The sequence below is a fragment of the Oryctolagus cuniculus genome, chromosome 8, assembly GCF_051225735.1.
Source record: "Oryctolagus cuniculus isolate XC-2025 breed Fujian yellow rabbit chromosome 8, ASM5122573v1, whole genome shotgun sequence".
Lineage (NCBI taxonomy): Eukaryota > Metazoa > Chordata > Mammalia > Lagomorpha > Leporidae > Oryctolagus > Oryctolagus cuniculus.
The window spans coordinates 46,211,210-46,231,879 of record NC_142874.1 but is presented as its reverse complement, the minus strand read 5'-3'; the positions used below and the strand labels follow the sequence as shown (position 1 = coordinate 46,231,879).

The window sequence follows — 20,670 nt, the reverse complement described above, 5'->3', positions numbered from 1 at the left end:
TAGAAATTGAGTGTTGCAAAGCTCAGACTTAAAATACATACATAGCAGAGACTACATCTCATACTTAACTAGGGACTTGACACTGGTAAATTCTCAGTGTCTGAGATCCATATATGTTCTTACTGAATGTATTAATTGAAAACCCTGCAGGGCAATCATCAAAGTTTTGTGTGTGTGTGTGTGTGTGTGTGTGTGTGTTTAAGATTTATTTATTTGTTTGAAAGGCAGAGTTACAGAGTCAGAGTGAGAAATAGAGAGTGAGATCTTCCATCCGCTGGTTCACTCCCTAAATGGCCACAATGGCTGGAGCTATTCAAAGCCAGGAGCTTCTTCTGTCTCCCACATGGTTGCAGGGGCCCAAGGACTTGGGCCTTCCTCTGCTGCTTTCTCAGGCCATTAGCCGGGAGCTGGATCAGAAGTGTAGCTGCTGGGACTTGACCCAGTGCCCGTTTGGGATGCTGGCACTGCAAGCAGAATTTTACCTGCTACCACACAGTGCTGGCCCAATCATCAATATTTTAGCAACAGAGTTTCTGTTGGGAGGGGGTATAAGGGTGATTTTTATCTTTTTTAAAGGGCATTTTTTGTGTGTGTGTTTAATCAACATTTCCAAAAAGGCAAGTAATGTGCATTATCACCTTGGAACATGAATAAATTTGGAAAAAGAGTTTCAATAGAAACAGAAAAGCCAACTATTCCCATACATTTTAGGAGCGGTGATTAAATGTGAATGCTGATAATATCGCACCCCTGTGCAGCTCCTCACAAAGCACTGCTATTGACCACATGGTTTTGCTTTAGGTATTTTATTTTTTATTAGGTCTAAAATGAGGGGGAAAATGTTGCACTATCTCTTAAATATGTAGGCCATGCCTGCAGGTATACATAATCAGAAAACAGTCCAGTGATTCTGATGAAAACATATATATACTTTCAAGAGATGTTTTCTGCACTGTGGTGAAAATTCGCAATTTCCTTCTGGAAAATTGATAGATCCATCCCTTTATTATTTTAGAGAAATGGTTATTCCAGCCTACCCAGATGACTAGGGCCTATGCTTGCATCTCCTTGTAAATTTCATGAGACGATGGGTCTGTGTTGCGTTGAAAGTTTCACAAGTGACCGCTGAGAGAGGATCCTTTATCATCAGGCCTTGTGCTAACCCAAGGTGGGGAGTCTTCTTGGGGCTCCCCGCATCTTCAGGACAGCACGTGGTGGACATTCTATGCTGCTGTTGGGACCAAGTGATGCTTTGGGAGGCTTGAGACCCAGAAACAGAAGAGTAGGGGAAAAAAGAGAAAAGAAAATGAACCTGAAAAGAAGTTGTCATCAAGACTGGAGGAGGAGGAAGAGAGAAAAAGGACCCTCAGGTGTGGAGTGTGCCTTACAGTTGATGTGGAATACATTTCGTGAGTGCTATTCTAGGCTTTTATTGCTGAAATGAAAACTTCTAGTTTATGCGAGCAGACATGTTAAAACCAATTCTCGTGAGGCCTTGGCCTTCTACTCAGTGAAGAACATGTGTAGATGTTTGGGTTACAAAAGTCAGAGTTACATCTGTGTTTGAGAAAGTGTTTTTCTTCTGATTTTGGAAACTGTGTGCTGCATTTCTCAAATGTTTGCAGGTGCAAATTGATAAAATTGCACCTGGAGTGTTTCTAAAGGTTTGTAAACCAGAAAACAACATTTTCTACATGGAAATGTATGTTCACACCGTGAATCTAAGAGTGATGCTCCTTTGCCATGATCAGGAAAGGTTTACCTTATCTGAGTATAGATTGGGAGAAAGTTACTTAATGTACATTTAAAAATTCTTTAATGCCATTTGGTTTCCAACATATTATCAAAGTTACTATTGTAATTGCTTCTGTTATCTTTGCTGAACTCTGGGGGAAGCAGGGTGCTGATGTTGCATCCATAGTTAATGTCAGTGAAAACACCCGTGATTAGAACCTAGTTCTGGGCGTATATTCCACTGTTACTAGGGTGGGGGAACCTTTTTTCTGCCAAGGACCATTTGGATATTTTATAACATCATTCACAGGCCATACAAAATTACCAACTTAAAAATTAGACTGCTGTAGATTTATTGAATTTCGAGTCTGGCCTGTGGTTACCTTGGCAGGGCAGACCAAGTGATATTGCAGGCTTTATATAGCCGCACCCGGATGTTCCCTACCCCTGCTCTGTTAGTTTTCTGTTATTGTAATGAGATACCTGAGACTCAATATTTTATGAAGAAAAAGAGGTTTATTTAACTCACACAGTGGAAACTCCAGATGCATGTTGCTGGCTCTGGTGAGGCTCCCTCGGCTGCATCACATCCTGGCTGATGATACCATGGCAGGAGTGCCTGTGGGAGGAAGACGGGATGCTGATAACAGCCCTCTCTTGAGCACTAACTGGAGTCCCCCAAGAACTACCTGATCCTGGCTGAAAGTGATGATCTTTAAGTACAGGAGATCTTGGGGGTCCATACTCAAATCATATTTGAGCCAGAGCACTTCTACTTCGTGAGGTCTGATTGATAATTTGTTCTTCACTGAAGCCTCCTAAGACAAAACTCAAAGTCAGTTATGTTTTCCTCTATTTACCATATAGATTTCTACAGAGTCAGTATTAGGACTTGGGAATCCAAAAATGTTTCCTGAAATAAAATCTAAAAGTTTAGAAAGGAAACAGGAGCCCTTCCAATTTGATGTATTCAAAAAAATCTCTCATTTCTTTCTATTCTTTACTTTTAAAAGTTTATTTATTTATTTGAAAGAGAAAGGGAGAGGGAGGGAGGGAGAGAGAGAGAGAGATATGAGTATCTCTATCCTCTGGCACACTCTCCGATTTTTTTTTTAAAGGTTGATGTATTGGAAAAACAGAGGGAGAGACACAGAGGTCTTCCATCTGCTGGTTAACTCATTAAGTGGCTGCAATATATGGGGCTGGGCCAAAAAGCTTGAGCTAAGAGCCTGCAACTCCATCCGGGTCTCTCATGTGGGTGGCAGGGACTCAAGTACTTGGATTATCTTCCACTGCCTTCCCAGGTGCATTAGCAGGAAGTTGGATTGGAAGCAGAGGACTTAGCACTTGAACTGGCACTCTGATATGGGATGTGGTCATCCCAAGCAGTAGGTTAACCCACCATGCCTCAGGCTACCCTCTTGCCCCAACAACTTCAACAATTGAGCAGAATCTTCCCAGAATGGAAAACACTGTCATCTTGTGTTGGTACCTTTGGGGGATTGGTTCCAGGACCCCAGTGATACCAACATGTGCAGCAGCTCTAGTCCCACTTAATGTTTTCATACAATCCATGCACATTTCCCATATACTTTAAATCATCTCTTGAGGACTTACCATACTGAATGTAGCATAAATGCTGTGTAGATAATTGTTGTGCTTGATTGTTCAGAAGATAATGACAAGAAAATAACAAGCAGGATGTTATACATCTTTAATTTTCCCCCTGAATACTGTAGTTTAGATTTGGTTGGTTGAATCCAAAGCTGTGGAGCCCAAAGATATGGAATGCCAGCAGTACATGCTAAAAGGGTACTTTGTTGGAGAGAAAGGGTGAGAGCCTGCAGAATGGAAAACAGCAGTTGGCATTGAGACTCTGGCTTGGGAGTAAGGTCTGAGTCTGCCTTTGACGAGTGTGAATATGAGAAAATCCTCAACCATGGAGCCTCCGTTTGGTCCACGTTGAAATAAAGGGGCTGGCCTACGGGTTAACTAGGATACTTCTCCACTCTGAGATTCTGAGTTTTAATGAACCAGAAGCAACTGAAGCCTTAGACTATTTCCAGCCTCAAACCTGAACTCAACTGTTATTTCACTGTCTGTCTGAATTATCAATTCTAGTTCAACGTCGTAGAAAAGACCCATATTTAGTCATGGACTGGTGCTGGAAAAACGTTCTCGGTGCTCTCTGTGTAGTGTTCACACGGTTTCTAAACTCGGAAGTGAAGGCATGGGTGGAAGTTCAGTTACCCTGGAGGCACCTAAAATCACCCCAGGATCATGAGTGCTGTGGAAACACCACAGACCCAGGAGCTGAAAGCAGTATCTGGCCATTTTGTCATCATGCTGTTTTAGAAAGAAGATTGGAGAATTCATGTTTGTCCTTCTTTTCTGTGTTAGATGTTGACTTCAAAGTGTGTGTACTGATTTCCACTGCCTTCTGGGTATACCTCTGTCTGCTTATGGATGGAGGTACACATCTGTGAGATAAGACATCGACAAAGAGCATATAAGATGGATAGGGAATATCATTATATTCTTAGCATTGTATCTACAAGTCACATCGACTTTGTTAAAAACTAATTTTAAAATTTTCTTTAAAAAGTGAATATGGCTTAGTATAATTGGGTAGCGTTGAAGCAGTAGCACATGGGGGACCAGGCACACTGGAGGCATGATATCTGGTTGTAAGCTGAGCCCTTGCTAGAGTATCTGATGGACTGCAAGTACCCAGGAGTTGTAACTGTTGTTAGATGATGGAGGCATATGAACATGCTGACTTTCTGTCACAATAAAGACCAGTGAGCTCTTCTGCAAAGCATCCTTTAAAAAAAAGAATGACCGCATCCATGTAATTCCTTTACCCATGGTATTTATTAATTCACTTGACTCAAATGCTGCAGGTTGGATGACCATCCTGCTTTAAAGTTTTCCTGGCAGAAGTGGCACAGCCACTTCCACATGTGGCCCGTGGTAGCAGAGCATGAGGACTTGGGTTTCTGTGTGTGGCTGAGTCCCACGGGTGTGAACATCCCCTTTGTTGCGTCTGAGGCACCTGTGACTCCAAGCAGTGGTGCCAGACTTCTGTCTGTGCTGGCACTCTCAGGAGACCTGAAAAAGCAAGCACTGCCTCACCTGACAGCGTGCGGAGTTGTGTTTTTTGTCATTGGATTGTCTGGTTTGAGTTTTTCTTATGTTGCAAATACGTAGGTGCAGGGAAGAAATTTTTATCCTGGAGGAGAAAGTTTTGAGTAGACTTGATTTCTTGATTCTGAGTATTGCTTAGGATGAGTTCATCTACCTTACAACAAAGACGACGCGAGGTGTAGTGTGCCAGGAAGGCTAGGGAAGTCAGAAGACCTTGCAAAGAGAACTGAGCAATAAGAGGAATTTGTATTCTAGAACTGGAAAATCAGTGATGTTTATCTTGACAACGTAGAGCAAGATAAGCTAAATTGTAACTTCTACAGTCAGGTTGCTAAAGAACAGGTCAAAATGCTCATTTTACTATTATATCTTCTTCTTGATCTAAAAAGAATATCCTTTGAAATCATCCCTGGTGTTTCAAAGAGAAGCATAAGAGGATAGTTTTGTGGCTTAAAAAGATAGAATTAAAACTGGTGTCAGTGCTTTTGAAGACAAGGTAAATATATGTGGAAAGTATTGTACTGTTTAAGCTTCCAGAAGGGCCTAGCACAGTGGTGGTGAGTTGATGTGGATAGTCCCCAGTTTCACTCTTTCCCAACAGTTAACAGAAATGCACTAGCTAGTGATAGAACGTGGCAGCAGCAGCTTTGGCATCAGAGGTGAGAGTTCAGATGCCATTTTTAAGTTGTTTATTGGGAGTGGGAAATGTCTAGCCCATGGACCATAAAAGGTCCATGAAATCATTTGATAGACTCAAAATTCAATCTATAGTAGATTAATTTTTATGTTGATAGTTTTGTATAGCCTGCAAACTGGCAGAAAAAAAGGTTCCCCATCCCTGGTTCTGACCTTTTCTCATTTATTAAATGTAGAGAGGGGCTGTTACTGTGGCGCAGTGGGTTAAAGTCCTGGCCTGCAGTGCCGGCATCCCATATGGGTGCTGGTTCAAGTCCAAGTGGCTCCACTTCCCATCCAGCACTATGCTATGGTCTGGGAAAGCCGTAGAAGATGGCCCAAGTCCTTGGGCCCCTGCATAGGGGACCCAGAAGAAGCTCCTGGCTTTGGATCAGCCCAACTCTGGCTGTTGTGGCCATTTGGGGAGTGAACCAGTAGATGGAAGACTTTCTCTCTCCCTCCCTCCCTCCCTCCCTCCCTCCCTCCCTCCCAAATAAGTAAATCTTTAAAAAAGAAAACATGTGGAGAAACATGCTCAATTCAGAGGTTGTTGAGAACATTGGCATGCTTTTGAGAAAGCCTGCCACCTAGTAGGCATTTGTCAAATGTTAAATGTTTTAAGTGAGCGAGAGAGTAATTTAAATCTAAAATTTAGCCCATTGCTCAATGCCCTTTCTCAGAACACTTTAGAATGACTTTGTTCAGAGCACTGAATTTGTTGAGTATTTAAGACCTGATGAAGTTAGAGTCCTCTCATAACAGTGGGTTAGCAGAGTCACTGGGGTCTGAATTCATTTTGATCGTTATTTACCTCATGAGTATGTGATCATATTACAGAAACAAGTGGCTGCCATTCATTTCTCGTTACTATGTGCCAATCACAATATTGAGCATTTTATAAGCATTATCTTTTTTAATCCCTACGGTAACTTGAGACACAGGTGTCACAGCCCTCATTATATACATGGGAATTTTAGATAAACTGTTCTAAGAACTACATCAAAGTTTCCATAGCTGCTAAAATGTGGACGCTGTCTCGGGTTAGCACCTGTACTTGGGTATCTTTTCTAATCTGGATCATAGCTGAGCTCTTTGAAATGCTGATAGAACATAACCTAGAGCTTATCAAGGAGTGGAAAGCATTTAGGATCTTTGAAACATTGTATGCCTAATTAGGACTTGAGAAGGTCCACTGGGTTGATTTTTCTGTGTCCAATATCAGTTTGTTTCACGTGTTGGTTTTGACGTTGGTCCATCCAAGACAGGTGTAGAATATTGTGGAGCAGCCATTTGACATCAGCCTTTGCTACCCTTGGCTACAAAAAGGAATCCCTGGGAAGATTTAAGATGTAAGTCAAATCAAAGAAACACAGCCACCATAAGCTAAACAGTGCCTTAACCCTTTCCTTCTGGGCCAGCCCTAGGATCTGGACTAAGGTTTTGGGGAAGGACTCAGATCAGCACACTGGTTACACTGAAGTCATACTTGTGGATCCCAGCTGGCTTGGTGGTCTGGCTTTGAAGACCAGAGCTGCCTCCACACCTCACTCCTCGCACCCTTACCTCAATACCCACAGCGGACGAGTAGGAGAGGTAGTTTTCAGTGCTTATGCAATTCCAGTCAGTGCGATCTTCCCAGGGGGTTGCTGGGAATGCCGTCATCTATCTGGTGCCAGGCTCGGGTTATGACTTGTCATTGCTTGCTTATGCTTTCAATGTCCTGTACCTGGGTGTTGTTGGGCCTCCTCTTCTGGAAACATCCCAGAAGCACCTGCCAGATTTGTAAAAATCAAATAGAGAAGTCAAGGAGCTGTTCCCAGTGGTGCCATTTTCCTTCCATGGAATTAACATTTCCTAGCTTTTCTTCTCTTTTTCCCTGTCTCATGCCCTTCTCAATCTAACCACTCTTCTCTTCCCATCACTCCACCACCGTCTGTAGTTTGAAAAGTGACGGACGGCAGTAAATCCAGCTGTGGACCAAAGTGTGGGCAGCAGCAGACTCTGAACACAGATAAGTCGTTTGCTATTTGCCAGGGTGCCCTGTTGGAGCACAGATTCTGTGGAAATCTGGTGTTCACAGGTTACCAGTTGGAGCAGTAAATTAAATTTTCCCTGGCAAATATTTGTCCACCGTAATCTAAGTCATTTTTTTATTCCATTTACACATGAGGGGGCAGTATGGTACTATAAAGCAAGTGCTGTGTTGAAATTGCTTGTTTTTATTGGTATATAATAGTTTTTAGGTGAGAACTTTTGTGCAATTAAGATGCCAACATCATTGTTAGTTATTAAATGTAATACCCTTATGGAAGTGATGTCTCTAGTTGTATCCCAGGTCATGTGGCTGTTTTGATTTCGATGAATAATAATTTCCTTACAACCGTGGACATGCAGGCAGTGTGTTTGATTGTGCATTTTACATGTGGGTTTTGTTTAAAACTAGCTGGGTTTCTCTTTTCAGCTTCCACCTGAGGAACATAGACCCTTTAGATATTTGGTGTCTGTTGGGTTGATACTGCTACTATATTTTATTTTATGGCTTTATTGAGGGCTGAGGGTCTTCAGTGTGGCTGGGAGGGCAGCCTCTGAGCTGAGGGCTTGGCAGCTGTGGCTGATGTTTTATAAATCACCTGGGTATGAATTGCTTCTCTCCATGGCACAGGTAGCTTTACTCAATAGAAAAAAAGGCTGGCAGAGTAGCAGCCCCTTTTAATTAACATTATTATTGCTGATATATGAATGGCATTGTCGGGACATGAAGGGCTCCTAGTCTAGGTTCCACAAAGGGAAAGAGAAATTACGAAGGGAAGTCAGAGGGTATTATGAACTGATAAAATCTTCAAGACATTTTATGAAAAATGTAAATGGAAATCTGGAAAGGTAATTTCATGAGCACAGGCTATTTTTGAACGTGTGAAAATATTTGCAGTCATATGTTTCTGTTTATGTAGTTTGGAAAAGAAAATTGAGACCAGCATTTTGGCATAAATATAACCCTCTGTGAAATTTAATGGGATACTTGTGTTTAGTGTTTCATGCTGGCTACCTCTTTGGGGATGAAGAGCTGTGGTACTGTCTATACCTAGTAAAGGTAATTATGCTTGTTTAGCTTCGGAACGAACTCTGGGAAATAACAATGATTTGCTATTGCTTTTACTTAATTTGAGAAATTTTAAATTTGAAAAATCTTATTCTGTAAACATAAAGGAAAGATTTACGACCTTTGTCCAAATTTGAAGGATTGAATAACTTTTGGCCCTGGTTTATCTTGAATGAACTCCAGCTCCAGCGTTGTTGGTGTTGGTGTAAACAGCGTCCTTTGTGCTTTGGTGGCAGATTTTTCGGACCCCGCCCGATTCCACACTCCCTGAGCCCATCTGCCTGTCAGCATCGCCCCCAAATGCTCCACCGAGGCAGTCGAAGAGACAAGGCCAGAGGACAAAGAGACCCGTGGCTGTGTACAATCTCTGTCTGGAGCTGGAGGATGGTAAGATGTTCATTATATCTTTCTGCTTGGCAGCCTGTTGAGAGTATAGCATACCATATGCCCTCAGGGCAGGCCACGGTTTCCTATCCTCTCTGTTTTAGTCTCCTCTTCCTTTAAGATTATAGTTTTCCAGAGTAACAGGAAGGGTGAAGCTTCGTGTCAGGGAGAAGATGCAAGTTTCAGTTTCGTGTTTGTCTTTGTTATGCATGCTTTTTTTTTTTTTTTTTTTTTTTTTTCAAAGGCAGCTTACATTTCTTTTTTGGGAGACTTGTGTGACCTCCTGTGAGGTTACATAACACTGAGACAAATGGAGGGGGAACTAAAATTAAAGCAGGTCTCTTAGGAGCAGAGCTGATAGAGTCTAATGTTAAATGAATCTAGATTAAAGGCACAGCTCTCGACTGCCCTGGGGTTTCTGGCTCCTGGGCCTCACCGGCCTCCGTTTTATGACTTTCTCATAAGGCAGAGCACTTCATCACAAAACGGCAGCCGTGGCAAACGGACCTGCCCGCCAAGGCCGGGCTCAGCGAACTGGGCAGCAGAGGGACTGCAGCAATGGGAAGTTTCCGGTGTCAGGACAGCCAGCTTGCCTCGATTTTAAAGAGAGCTCGGAAATCTGAATTTTCAACACACAAAACAAGGGAGCCTTTTAGAGGCCACCGAGAGCCGAATTGCGGTCAAGGGGTCCTTGGTATGGAGAGGAAGGTGATACTGGCCTCAAAGCCGGCCTCTCCTGCATGCCTCTGGAACTGTGACTTGTGGGGCTCCCCTGCCTACTGAGACCATGTCCTGAAATAGAGTTGAGTTTCCATTCTGCTTCCTCTTTTCATCCTCCTTGTTGTTCTTGAATAGCTTTCGTTTATTTTCCTTTTGAATGACTGAGGTTATATTGGTTTGCAGGTGTGAGATGCTTGTCAAAGGGAGAGGGAGGGATGAGGGAGGGAAACACATACAATACTTTGAGTGTGGTCAGCTAGATGTTCAAATGGCAGCCAGACGGTCAAGCAGTGAGTATGCAAAGACCATGCATGGAATGGGCAGCTGTCCTTAGCTGGCTCCGAGGTGTCTGCAGGAAGACACAGAGCCCCCTGAATAACGCTGGGGCCCGAGACTTCCTGGCACTCCTATGCACGTATGAGACAAGTATTGGTTTTATTTATTTATTTATTTGTTTTAAAACCTCATTCCAAGACCTGAACCAATTCTTTCTTTCTTTCTTCTTCTTCTTTTTTTTAAATTTATTTATTTATCTGAAAGGCAGAGTTACAAAGAGGTAGAGGCAGAGAGAGAGAGAGAGAGAGAGAGAGAGAGATCAATCCTCCATCTACTGGTGCACTCTCCAGATGGCTGCACCGGCCAGAGCTGCTCCAATCCGAAGCCAGGAGCCAGGAGCTTCTTCTGGGTCTCCCATATGGGTGCAGGGGCCCAAGGACTTGGACCATCTTTCACTGTTTCCCAGGCCATGGCAGAGAGCTGGATTGGAAGTGGAGCAGCCAGGACTTCCACCAGCACCCATATGGATGCTGGCACTGCAGGCAGCGGCCCTGCCTGCTATGCCACAGTGCTGGCCCTAGTATTGGTTTACTGCCCTTGTTTTTCAGAGTAAGGTTTACATCGTCAAAGTCAGTTTGGCATCTCAGAACTTACTTTTCAACATTACTTGCAACTTCTAATCCCAGTTAACTTTTTAATTCTTTTTATCACTTTCACTCTTTCTCAACAGAGCTGCTAAAAAGGAGTAAAACTGACTGGTTTGAATTGCACCTTCTCTTACATCTCACTTGTCCTCTTGTAGAAGTGGTAATAAATAGTGAAACGAGCAGGTGTTGGGAGCTAGGAGGGGGAGAAAGAAATCAAGAATAATACCTAACACGCTCATTGTCCTTTGAGTAAAATGGAATTGACTACATCTTATGAAGGAGATATGAAGCATAATCACATGGACTTTTTTGGTATTCTTAGCAGTAGAATCTGATCAGATTTTTGTGTGAGTGATTGTTAGTGGATAAGGAGTTTCTATAATCATATTCAGTGCATATTTTATATGAAAACTCAAGTGGTGTGAAATCATAGCTTTCCTAATTTCTAAGAGATGCAATCTTAAAAAAAATTTATTTGAGCGACACTGTGCATAGAACGTTAAGTCGTTGCCTGCAATGCCATCATCCCATATGAGTGCCGATTCAAGTCCCGGCTGTTCTACTTCCAATCTAGCTCCCTCCTAATCTGCCACATCTCCCATGTGGGAGATCTCGAAGAAGCTCCTGGCTCCTGGCTTCAAACTGGCTCAGCTCAGGCTCTTGCGGCCATTTGGGGAGTAAACCAGCAGGTAGAGGACCTCTGTTTCTCTCTCCCTCTCTGGGTCTTTTTTTTTTTTTTTTTTTTTTTTTTTTTAAGGTTTATTTACTTATTTGAGAGTGGGGGGAGAGAAAGAGAGACGGAGAGATGGAGAGAGATCTTCCATCCATTAGTTCAGTCTATAAATGGCTGCAATGGCTGCTGGGCCAGTCCGGAGCCAGGATCCAGGAGCTTCTTCCAGGTCTCCCACACGGGTGCAGGGTCCCAAGCACTTGGGCCATCTTCTGCTGTTTCCCAGGCCATTAGCAGAGAGGTGATCAGAAGTAGAGCAGCCAGGACATGAACTAGTACCTGTATGGATGCTGGTATTGCAGGTGGTGTCTGAATCTGCTACACCACTGTGCCAACCCTAGTATAATAATTTTTTAAAATTAAATGATTTTAGGAGAAAGAAATCATCAGTTATTGAGCTAACTTATTTTTTAAGAAAAAAGTTTATTCTCATGAAATGATATGTGATCAGGTTTTAGTTATTTATTTATTTGCGGACGTAATTTTGATCTACTGTATACTCACAGCCTTAAAATTCAACAAGTAAAAAGTAGGAGAATTACAGTTCCACAGGAATATAAACAAGGGCTAAAATCGATAATCATATCACAAAATGTCTGTTTCATTCCTATATTTTTTTGTATTCTATATTAACTGCCACTATCAGAAAAAACATAATATTTATCTTTTTGAGCCTGTGATATATTATTCTACATCTTAGGTTTTGTGAAGTATTGTTTTAAATATTTATTTGAAAGGCAGAGTTGTAGGGGGGGAGAGGGAGATGAGTGGCAGGGGGAGCTATCTATTGTTCCATCTTCTGTTTGCTGGTTCACTTCCCAAATGGCTGGGACAGCCAGGGCTAGGCCAGGCTGAAGCCAGGAGCTCCACGTGGGTCTCCCATATGGGTGCAGGGGCCCAAGCATTTGGGCCATTTTCTGCTGCTTTCCTGGGCCCATTAGCTTGAAGCTGGATTGGAAGTAGAACAGCCAGGACTCAGCCCAGTGCAATGTATGAAATGCAGGCAGTACAGGTGGCAGCTTAACCTGTTGTACCACAACTCCAGCGCTTATGAAGTATTTTATAACTTTACATTATTCCTTCTTGATTGTAGCCTTGAGTTTGTTTTTGGGTACTTGTCAGAATCAGGAAAGCCTGCAAATTTGGTCATTGTAGTGATTTTGTTTTACCTTAGAGGACATCAGATAATAGAAAGCAGTTGAAAACTGTTATCTCCACTCCCTGCCGACTGCTACGAGTTATTTGTAACTAAGCTTTAGTGAAACTCAAGTTGTGTGGAAAATAAAAGAGCTATTTCAGGGAGAATATAGTAAGGTCTGTATTTTGTCATTGGCATAAGTCAGATATCATATTTTTCACCCAAAAATTGGGAAATACATGGAGAGGTGGTAAATCTGCTTTTTCAAAAGGAAAGGATACTAAAAAGCTATTCATGTTTCTGAAAGTAACTTAGCGTATTTAATTCTACCCCTCCAAAAATACACATATTTAAGATTTATTTATTTGAGAGAGAGAGAGAGAGAGAGAGAATATCTTCTATCTTTCTATCTGCTAGTTCATTCTCCCAATGATCACAACAATCAGGGCTGGGCCAGGCTGAAGCTAGGAGCCTGGAACTCCAATTGGGTTTCCCACACGGTTGACAGGGGCCCATCTTCTTGGAGGAGGCCCATTTTCTAGGAGGGAGCTGGATTGGAAGTAGAGCAGCTGGGACATGATCATTGCTCTAATGGGATGCTGCTGTCACAGGCAGTGGCTTTACCCACTGTGCTATAATGCTGGCTCCCGTATATAAAACTTAACTTTTTATTGTTCTTTTTTTTCTCCCTCCCCCCCCCCCTCCCTCCCTCCCTCCCTCCCTCCTTCCTTCCTTCCTTCCTTCCTTCCTTTTTTTGTGGTTGTAATAGCCTTGCTCACCTAATTATCAACAGTATTTGAAGATTTCAAAAAGTTGAATCTATTTTGGGTACTTTTTCTTATTGAGATTAGTAAAGTCTTTGCCATAGTTATCTAGTATGGGTTAAAAATGTGCGCTATAGACAACTTTGGTTGGCTATTTTTATTTAATTTTCTGGTTTAAATGAGTTCAATAGGAGCTTTCAGTGGAAATATCTTCTTTCTCCTTGCCTTTTACTCATTGCCGTATAAGTTACATTTCACTTAATGAAATCTCAGGACAAATATTTTTTGCTTAAGAGCTAGGCGAAGTGTCTGCCAAGATTCGAGGAACCGGATTGGATGGCTGGAGAGTTTCCTCAGCTGTGTGATTTGGTTACAAATTTGGTATTTGAGTGAAGTGGTTTGTGGTATGCTATTTGTTCTATATTGAGTATGAAACTGTGTGATACACCAAATAGCCAGTCTTGGAAAATGCCCAGAATGGGTTTCAGTTCAACATCAGGGAGATCAGAAAGTCCTGAGCCCACAGTCAGTGAGCCCATTAGCATTCTCTGGAAGCAGAGAATCCCAGTCTGTGTGCAACAGGAGCGAAGTCTGCTGCTGCTACCCGTGGTTCTTCCTGTGCCCTCCTCTGATTGAGAGAAGTTTAACTACAGACGCTTCCTGTCTGCACTTTGATAAAGACTTCAGTTGGTATTTGCACATTTAGCAGTTTTTTTGAATTACAGCAGCTTTTAAATCTTTACCGAGATTCTCATTTCTTTATTATTTTGTTGAAGCCACATTGTTCATTTTCCTATAGCATTTAATAATCTCATGGACTTCAAAGCTGAGTGGATTTGGCTCAGTTTGGAAAGAGCAAAATATGAGTTAGGCTGCTAAGTGTTAAAAAGATTAAAAATCAAAGGTTTGCTTTCATTTCATTCTCAAGTTTTCCTGTGTTTTTATTTCCTTGAAGCTAGTAGTAAAGTAACTTGAACAGTGTTAAGTCTATGTTGAATTTTTTCCTGCCCACCCCAAATTTTTGTCCTTACTGGCTCTTATGTAAAGATGGCTGTCTGTTTATTGTAGTTGCTCCAAATGCAAGAGAAGATCCTGATATCCTCTGTGATAATCAACTAATAACCTTTGTTGTTTTTCATTCAAGGTGAAGGTGTGGCTAGTCGGGAGAAGTGGGTTGTCAGCTGAATTTTGACTAAGCTCTCTGTTCCTCTGTTAGCTCTAATTTTAAACAGCACTAGACATTTATAGGACTAGTTTTTATATGTCTGATTGTATAATTTTGTGCCTGTCTTCTTTTGCACATAATGTAGCAGTTTGCTTATTTAGACAACTTAAAAATACGATTTATCGTGAATTGGAAACAAAATCATCTTGTAAGCTCATTGGCAGGATTTTGTATTATTGTCGTGTTGGCTTTACGTGGGGATTATTTGGTATGCGCTTTAACGTTTGGATCAGTGATGTGCTGCAGGCAGCACATTTGGTTACACATGCGTTCCTTAGTCCTGCAGTGTGCACACAGAGCCCTATAAGCAAAACGTGAATATCTTCACGACTGTTAAGGGGGAGAGGGGTACACAGTGCAGCATCTCTGTCTATTCTAAGTGGCAGCCTGTGCCGATTGTGTCAGTCTCTAAGGGCAGAATAGAGCGGACTGGTCATGTGATCCAGGTCCCTTCACCTGAATAATTTGGAGTCAGAACTTTGAATAACTACCTAGAATTTAAATGTCCCCTGTCAGTGCCAGTAATGTTGAAGATATAAACTAGGCACCTGAGGTAGGTCGAAGGAATTTGGTTCAGTTCTGAGGCATGAGCAAGAGAATAGAAAACTGTATGTGGGGCCAGCGCTGTAGTGCAGTGGGTTAAGGCCACCACTTGCAGTGCCGGCATCCCATATGGCCGCTGGTTCAAGAACCAGCTGCTCCACTTCTGATCCAGAGCTCTGCTATGGCCTGGGAAAGTAGTTGAAGATGGCTCAAGTCCTTGGGCCCCTGTACCTACGTGGGAGACCCAGAAGAGGCTCCTGGTTCCTGGCTTTGGATTGGCCTGCCTATGGCTGTTGCGGCCATTTGGAGAGTGAACTTGCAGATGGAAGACCTCTCTCTGTTACTCTGTCTTTCAATAAATAAAATAAATCTTTTTTTTCTTTTTTAAAAAGCTATTTACGCCGGCACCGCGGCTCAATAGGCTAATCCTCCGCCTTGCGGCGCTGGCACACTGGGTTCTGGTCCCAGTTGGGGCACCAGATTCTGTCCCGGTTGCCCCTCTTCCAGTCCAGCTCTCTGCTCTGTCCCGGGAGTGCAGTGGAGGATGGCCCAAGTGCTTGGGCCCTTCACCCGCATGAGAGACCAGGAGAAGCACCTGGCTCCTGGCTTCGGATCAGCACATTGCGCCGGCCGCAGTGGCCGTTGCAGGGTGAACCAACAGAAAAAGGAAGACCTTTCTCTCTGTCTCTCTCTCTCACTGTCCACTCTGCCTGTCAAAAAGAAAAAAAAAAAAGCTATTTACAGGTCAGTGTGAGGGGTTTGTGAATGTGGATTTTTAATTCTCAAATATGGAATACTGTTAGCCGTTTGCAGTTTTTTCTGCCTCTGTTACAAGTGATTCTTATGCCTATTAACTTTTAGGAAGCTCTGAATTCTGCCCACGCAGTTTCTACTTCCCATCCTGTTCACTGCCCAGTGAATGAGTGCCCGGCAATGGACCACAGGCTGTGAGAACTCTGAGGATGGGAACTCCGGGGCTGTGGAATGCAGGGAAGATTTTAAGGGTGTGTGGAGCTGAGCTCTTTTGGTGACTAGGTCTGATTCAGTAGCTGAAGGAACCGCTAAGCTAAAGCCAGCCCAGCTGAGCTCTTTTGGGACCTGGGTGGCATGGGGTTTCAGTGAGGAGACGGGCATGCATGCAGGTGTGCCCGCGGCAGAGAGCCAGAGCCGGTGTGAGAGTGCGGAGGAAGCCACCTGATTAGAAGTCAGCAGGGCTGACAGCATCATTGGTGACAGATGGGCCAGATGTGGTTCTGCCAGGCCTGGGCAAAGGCAGCCTAAGCAAGGAGAGGCTAGTAAAAGTCTGGCCTGAGGAAGATCTATTCTCATTCTGTGTTCATGGGAAAATTGCTTATGCCCCCGAAATCCCTACAAAATCTTGGTAATGATAGTCTCTCTTGGTGAAGGTGGTTGAAAAAGATAAGGTGATTAGCGTGTTTAGCACAGTGTGTGGCACACGGTAAGTGCCCGAGTGCCAGCTGCGGCTGCTCAGTATCCTGCCAGCCAAGAAAAGGGTACCGTATGTTTAAAAGGATGAGAGGAACCACTGAATATTTTCCGGCAAGGGAGAAGTAGCAATTTGGAAATAGTATTTAAGGAAACGTAATCTGACTTAATCGGCCTGTTGGCATCAGGAAGGCTGTGGTAAAAAGCTGGTTAAGTAATCGAGGCTTAGGTTGAGGTGAGCTTGAATTAACAGTAGGGAGGGAAAATAGAATGGGTGTTTGGGAGAGACATGAAAGCAAGTTGTTGGGGCTTCTGGTCTGACGAGAGGGGAGATGAAGGCTAATGACAGGTCATTAGCCACCACCGAGGCTCAGAGGTGACTGTGTCATTGCGTTGATGTCTTTCGTTTTGGCTGTGAGCTTTGTTTTCTGGCAGTTGTAAACTATGTAAGCCACCTTTCCATCAAAAAGAACTAGGTGTCATTCTGATGGTGTGTTTGGTACTTTCTGTAGGTAGCTGCTTTGGAAAATAGATTTGGTAAAAGTAGCATGTGGTGTGCTGATAGAAGTTGTGTACATGGACAGTCAGTGGAGAGGAATACTAGACACTTGCTGAAATGCATTGTCTTCTTGGAGAAAGAGTACTCTCTTAATCATGGATGAAGCTGTGTGCATGTTTCTCTTACTTGGCCACACAGACATATATTCATATACAGATTCATCTTAAGGGAGGGAGGCCGCCTCTGTCCTAGGGGACCATATCTGAGTAGAGGTCAAGGTTAGCTTGCTTATGCGAGGTCTCTAATCTCAGTGCCCAAGAGAGCATCTTAAGAAAGCTTCCTCATGAAAAGTTGCTCTGGAAGTCAGTGGTGGTTACCCTGTCCTACGGTGTGAGCAGGACACCTCCCCTAAGTGGGACATGGAGATCCATGTGGGCATGGGTTTTCAGGACATTCTGCAGCTGTGGATGTTTCCTGATAGACAAATCTGATGAACCCGACAGCAGAATTATAATCAGCCCAGTAACTGCACAAGGCAGATCTTTGTCTTCAGCTTCAGCTTTGCAGTCTTTCTCCTCTCCATTCCTTTTTTTTTTTTTTTTTTTTGCATGACATTTCATGGGTGGCCTTTGGATCGTAACTTCCTGAGTGTGGAGGCCTCTGGCCATGTCCTCAGGCAGGGCTGTGAATCCTTGACATGGAACGATTGTGTTGTGAAGTTAAATCTAAGACCGGGCTGGAATCCATGACGGCATATGTAGATGGATTATTTCTTAACTCACTTTTACAGTGGTGAGATCAATGGGTTGGAAAAGGCTGCCACAGGTCCTAGGGCTGTCACTGCGTTGCGGCGTGCCTGGAAGTCAGGCCCAATGCCTACCACACAGGTGTCGTCCCCAGAATGCTCATGGAGTTCGGCCCCCCTGGCGCTGGTGACAAAGCACACGGCAGCTTCTGCTAGGACTTCCTCTGCAATGTTAACTCGGCTTCTGTGTGGGATGCACGTTTCCCCCTTCCTCTGGAGGAGAAAAGGGGCTTACTTAACGCCTTTCAAAAAGTACATAGCTGCTTCTGTGGTGAAAATAAGTTCATGGCAGGTAACTGGAATGTGCAGAAGAGAGGAAAATTCTTTAAAGCCTGTCTCCCTGTGGAGTGGTGTTTTTTTTTTTCTTCTTCACTTCTAATAGCTTTTATTTTAATTTCTAGTTCTGAATTCAAGCAGCTGTCACTGTCTTTATAGCCGTCTTTGAAACTCTTAGAGCGTAGGAGGTAGCCAGGCTGTCTAAGAAACATCCTTTCAAACCAACCGAAGTATTGTTTATCCTGAATGAAATAGAATTTTTAAGGCTGTCAGAAGTGACTGATTTGAAACATTTTCTTTGGTAGCCAAGAAGATGAGCAGAAATCTTAAAGAAGTTCTTATCTTGGGGTAGTCAGTTCCAAGTGACTTCTCAGAAGACCCTTACGAACCATTGGTACAAACTGCCATGAAACCAGGGTGTTGTCTACAATTAATGTAATGAAACAAACGGATGGTCAGGCCATGGTTACTTAAGGAAGCTTTAACAGCTTTTGAGGAAAAAGAAGCAGTCTAAGGTTGAGTCAGCTGTGGAGAATACTCCTACTAGTGTTGATCGTGGGTTATCTCTGGTTGGCTTTTATTAGCTCTGGGTAGCAACCTTGCAGCCTAGCTCTCTCCAGATAAGAGTACAGTGGCATCTTTGGTTGAGAAAAAAAAAAAAAAAGATTTGCCGAGCTCACTAAAAATGAGTCATTGAGTGGCATTTTGGATCAGCTAGTACTGTAAAAATCAGCTTGAAATGTGCATATGGGCATGCTTTTATTGTTCTCTTTGGGTCAGAATAGAAATAGCAATTATTTCTGTTGCTTATCTTAGGTTTGTGCGTGTTAAATATCTACTGTTTTTCTTCAGTTTAATAGTGAATGTAAGAACATGACACAGAATTCAGAGAGAATCGTGAACAATTATAAGTTAACTTATTATGTGATGGGTTGTATTCTTATCTATATTAAACTTGGATGAGCCTCAGACAGTTGCATCAGTCGGGTCTCATCCTCTGTTCAGGAAACTGAGGCACAGAGTTGGTCAGTAATTCATCCAAATCTCACAGCTGGTCAGGAGCAACGTTGGGATTGCTTTGTACCGTGATTCTGGAATCTGGTTCCTTACCACAATGCTAAACACAGGTGCTGCGGTCCACAGTCCTCCCTTTCCTGGAGTTCATGGACATCCGTTTTCTCGTGAGTCCCTTCAGAAATACTTCTGCTCATTTAGAACAGTATCTATGTCGATTTATTCTTGTATTTTAAGCATGATCCTTAGTGTCTCTGTTTAAAACAGTAGTGGTCTGGGTACAGGAGCTGAAGAAGGAGGAGCTGAGATGACAGTGGCTTTGAACCTGGGACACTGTTGCGAACATGAGGCCTCCAGTGGAAAGGCAGGTGCTCACGTTTTTGGGAGAAGCGGGTGGGAAGCGTGCTCTTTACTTCAGTGGTACCAAGTGCTGTGGAAGTTTTCTTTTATCAGGATTCATGCAACTTCTGCCTCAGTGAAGACATCTGGTCTTGGGGTAGCTGTTGTGAGGATGCCTCCAGCACCTGATTCTTGAACAGGTTGTTGGGGTTGGAGAGTACACAGGGTCAAGAATTTGATGTTGCCTGGATATGTCAGATTCTGTTGTTCGTTTTCTTTTTTTCTCCCTTTCCTTCCCTATCCCTCCATTTTTATTTTCCTTTTTTAAAAAATTAAGGTCGATAATGCATGCCTAGGTTAGAAAAATCAAAAACTACAAAAGGACATAATAGTAGAAAGACTGTATTCCATTCCATCCACTCAGTCCTTACATCTGCAAAGGAGATCTGTATACACTGATATTAACATGGGAGTACTTTATCAAGTTTGTGGAAAATGGAATTAAAAATAAGTTTATTTTGTTATAAAAATTGTTGAAACCATGCATAATTTTTTTTTCATAATATGGATTTTCCATGAACTTTTTAAAGACTCCTTATTTGCATGGATTTAACAATTGTCTTGCAGCAAAATAAGGCATTCATTTGAGGGAGGGGAGAAAGAAGGGAAAGAAGGGGAAAGGGAGGGGGGTGGTTCAAGCTCCCACTCACTGGTTCACTCTGCAAGTGTTCTCAACAGCTGGGGCTGGGCTGGGCTGGGGCTGTGGGCTGGGGCTGTGGGCTGGAGCCAGGAGCCGGGAACTCAATCCAGGTCTCCCGTTGGGTGGCAGGGACCCAACTACTTGAACCCTCATCTGCTGCCTCCCAAGGTCTTTGTTAGCAGGGAGCTGGAGTCAGGAGCTGGGAATTAAGAAGCTAGGCCAAATGCCTGCTTCTTAAAAGTTAATTTCATTTTCCACAGACTTTTCAAAGTGCTCTCATAGGCTGAGCTACATAAATTTTTCATATCTGAGGGCTAAAATTTTCTAACATCAACAATTTAAAAAAATGTTTTTCATTTTGTATGTCAAAAATGTAAATTGGGGCCAGTGTTGTGGTGTAGCAGGTTAGGCTGCCACCTGTGGGGCTGGCATCCCGTTTGACCACTGGTTCTTGTCCCTGCTGCTCCACTTCCACCCATCTAGCTCCCGACTAATGTGCCTGGGAAAG

At 43.1% G+C, this 20,670-nt stretch overlaps 1 protein-coding gene across 7 annotated transcripts in view; it reads left to right on the top strand.

The window, feature by feature from the left end:
- Nucleotides 1-20,670, top strand: part of ARHGAP10 (Rho GTPase activating protein 10) — a 346,158-nt gene that overhangs the window by 281,534 nt on the left and 43,954 nt on the right. For all 7 annotated transcript variants that reach the window (XM_070047463.2, XM_070047465.2, XM_070047462.2 and 4 more), the window contains one exon: nt 8,893-9,043. In XM_070047463.2, coding sequence (XP_069903564.1) covers nt 8,893-9,043 — 151 coding nt within the window. The remainder of the gene's footprint in view (nt 1-8,892; nt 9,044-20,670) is intronic.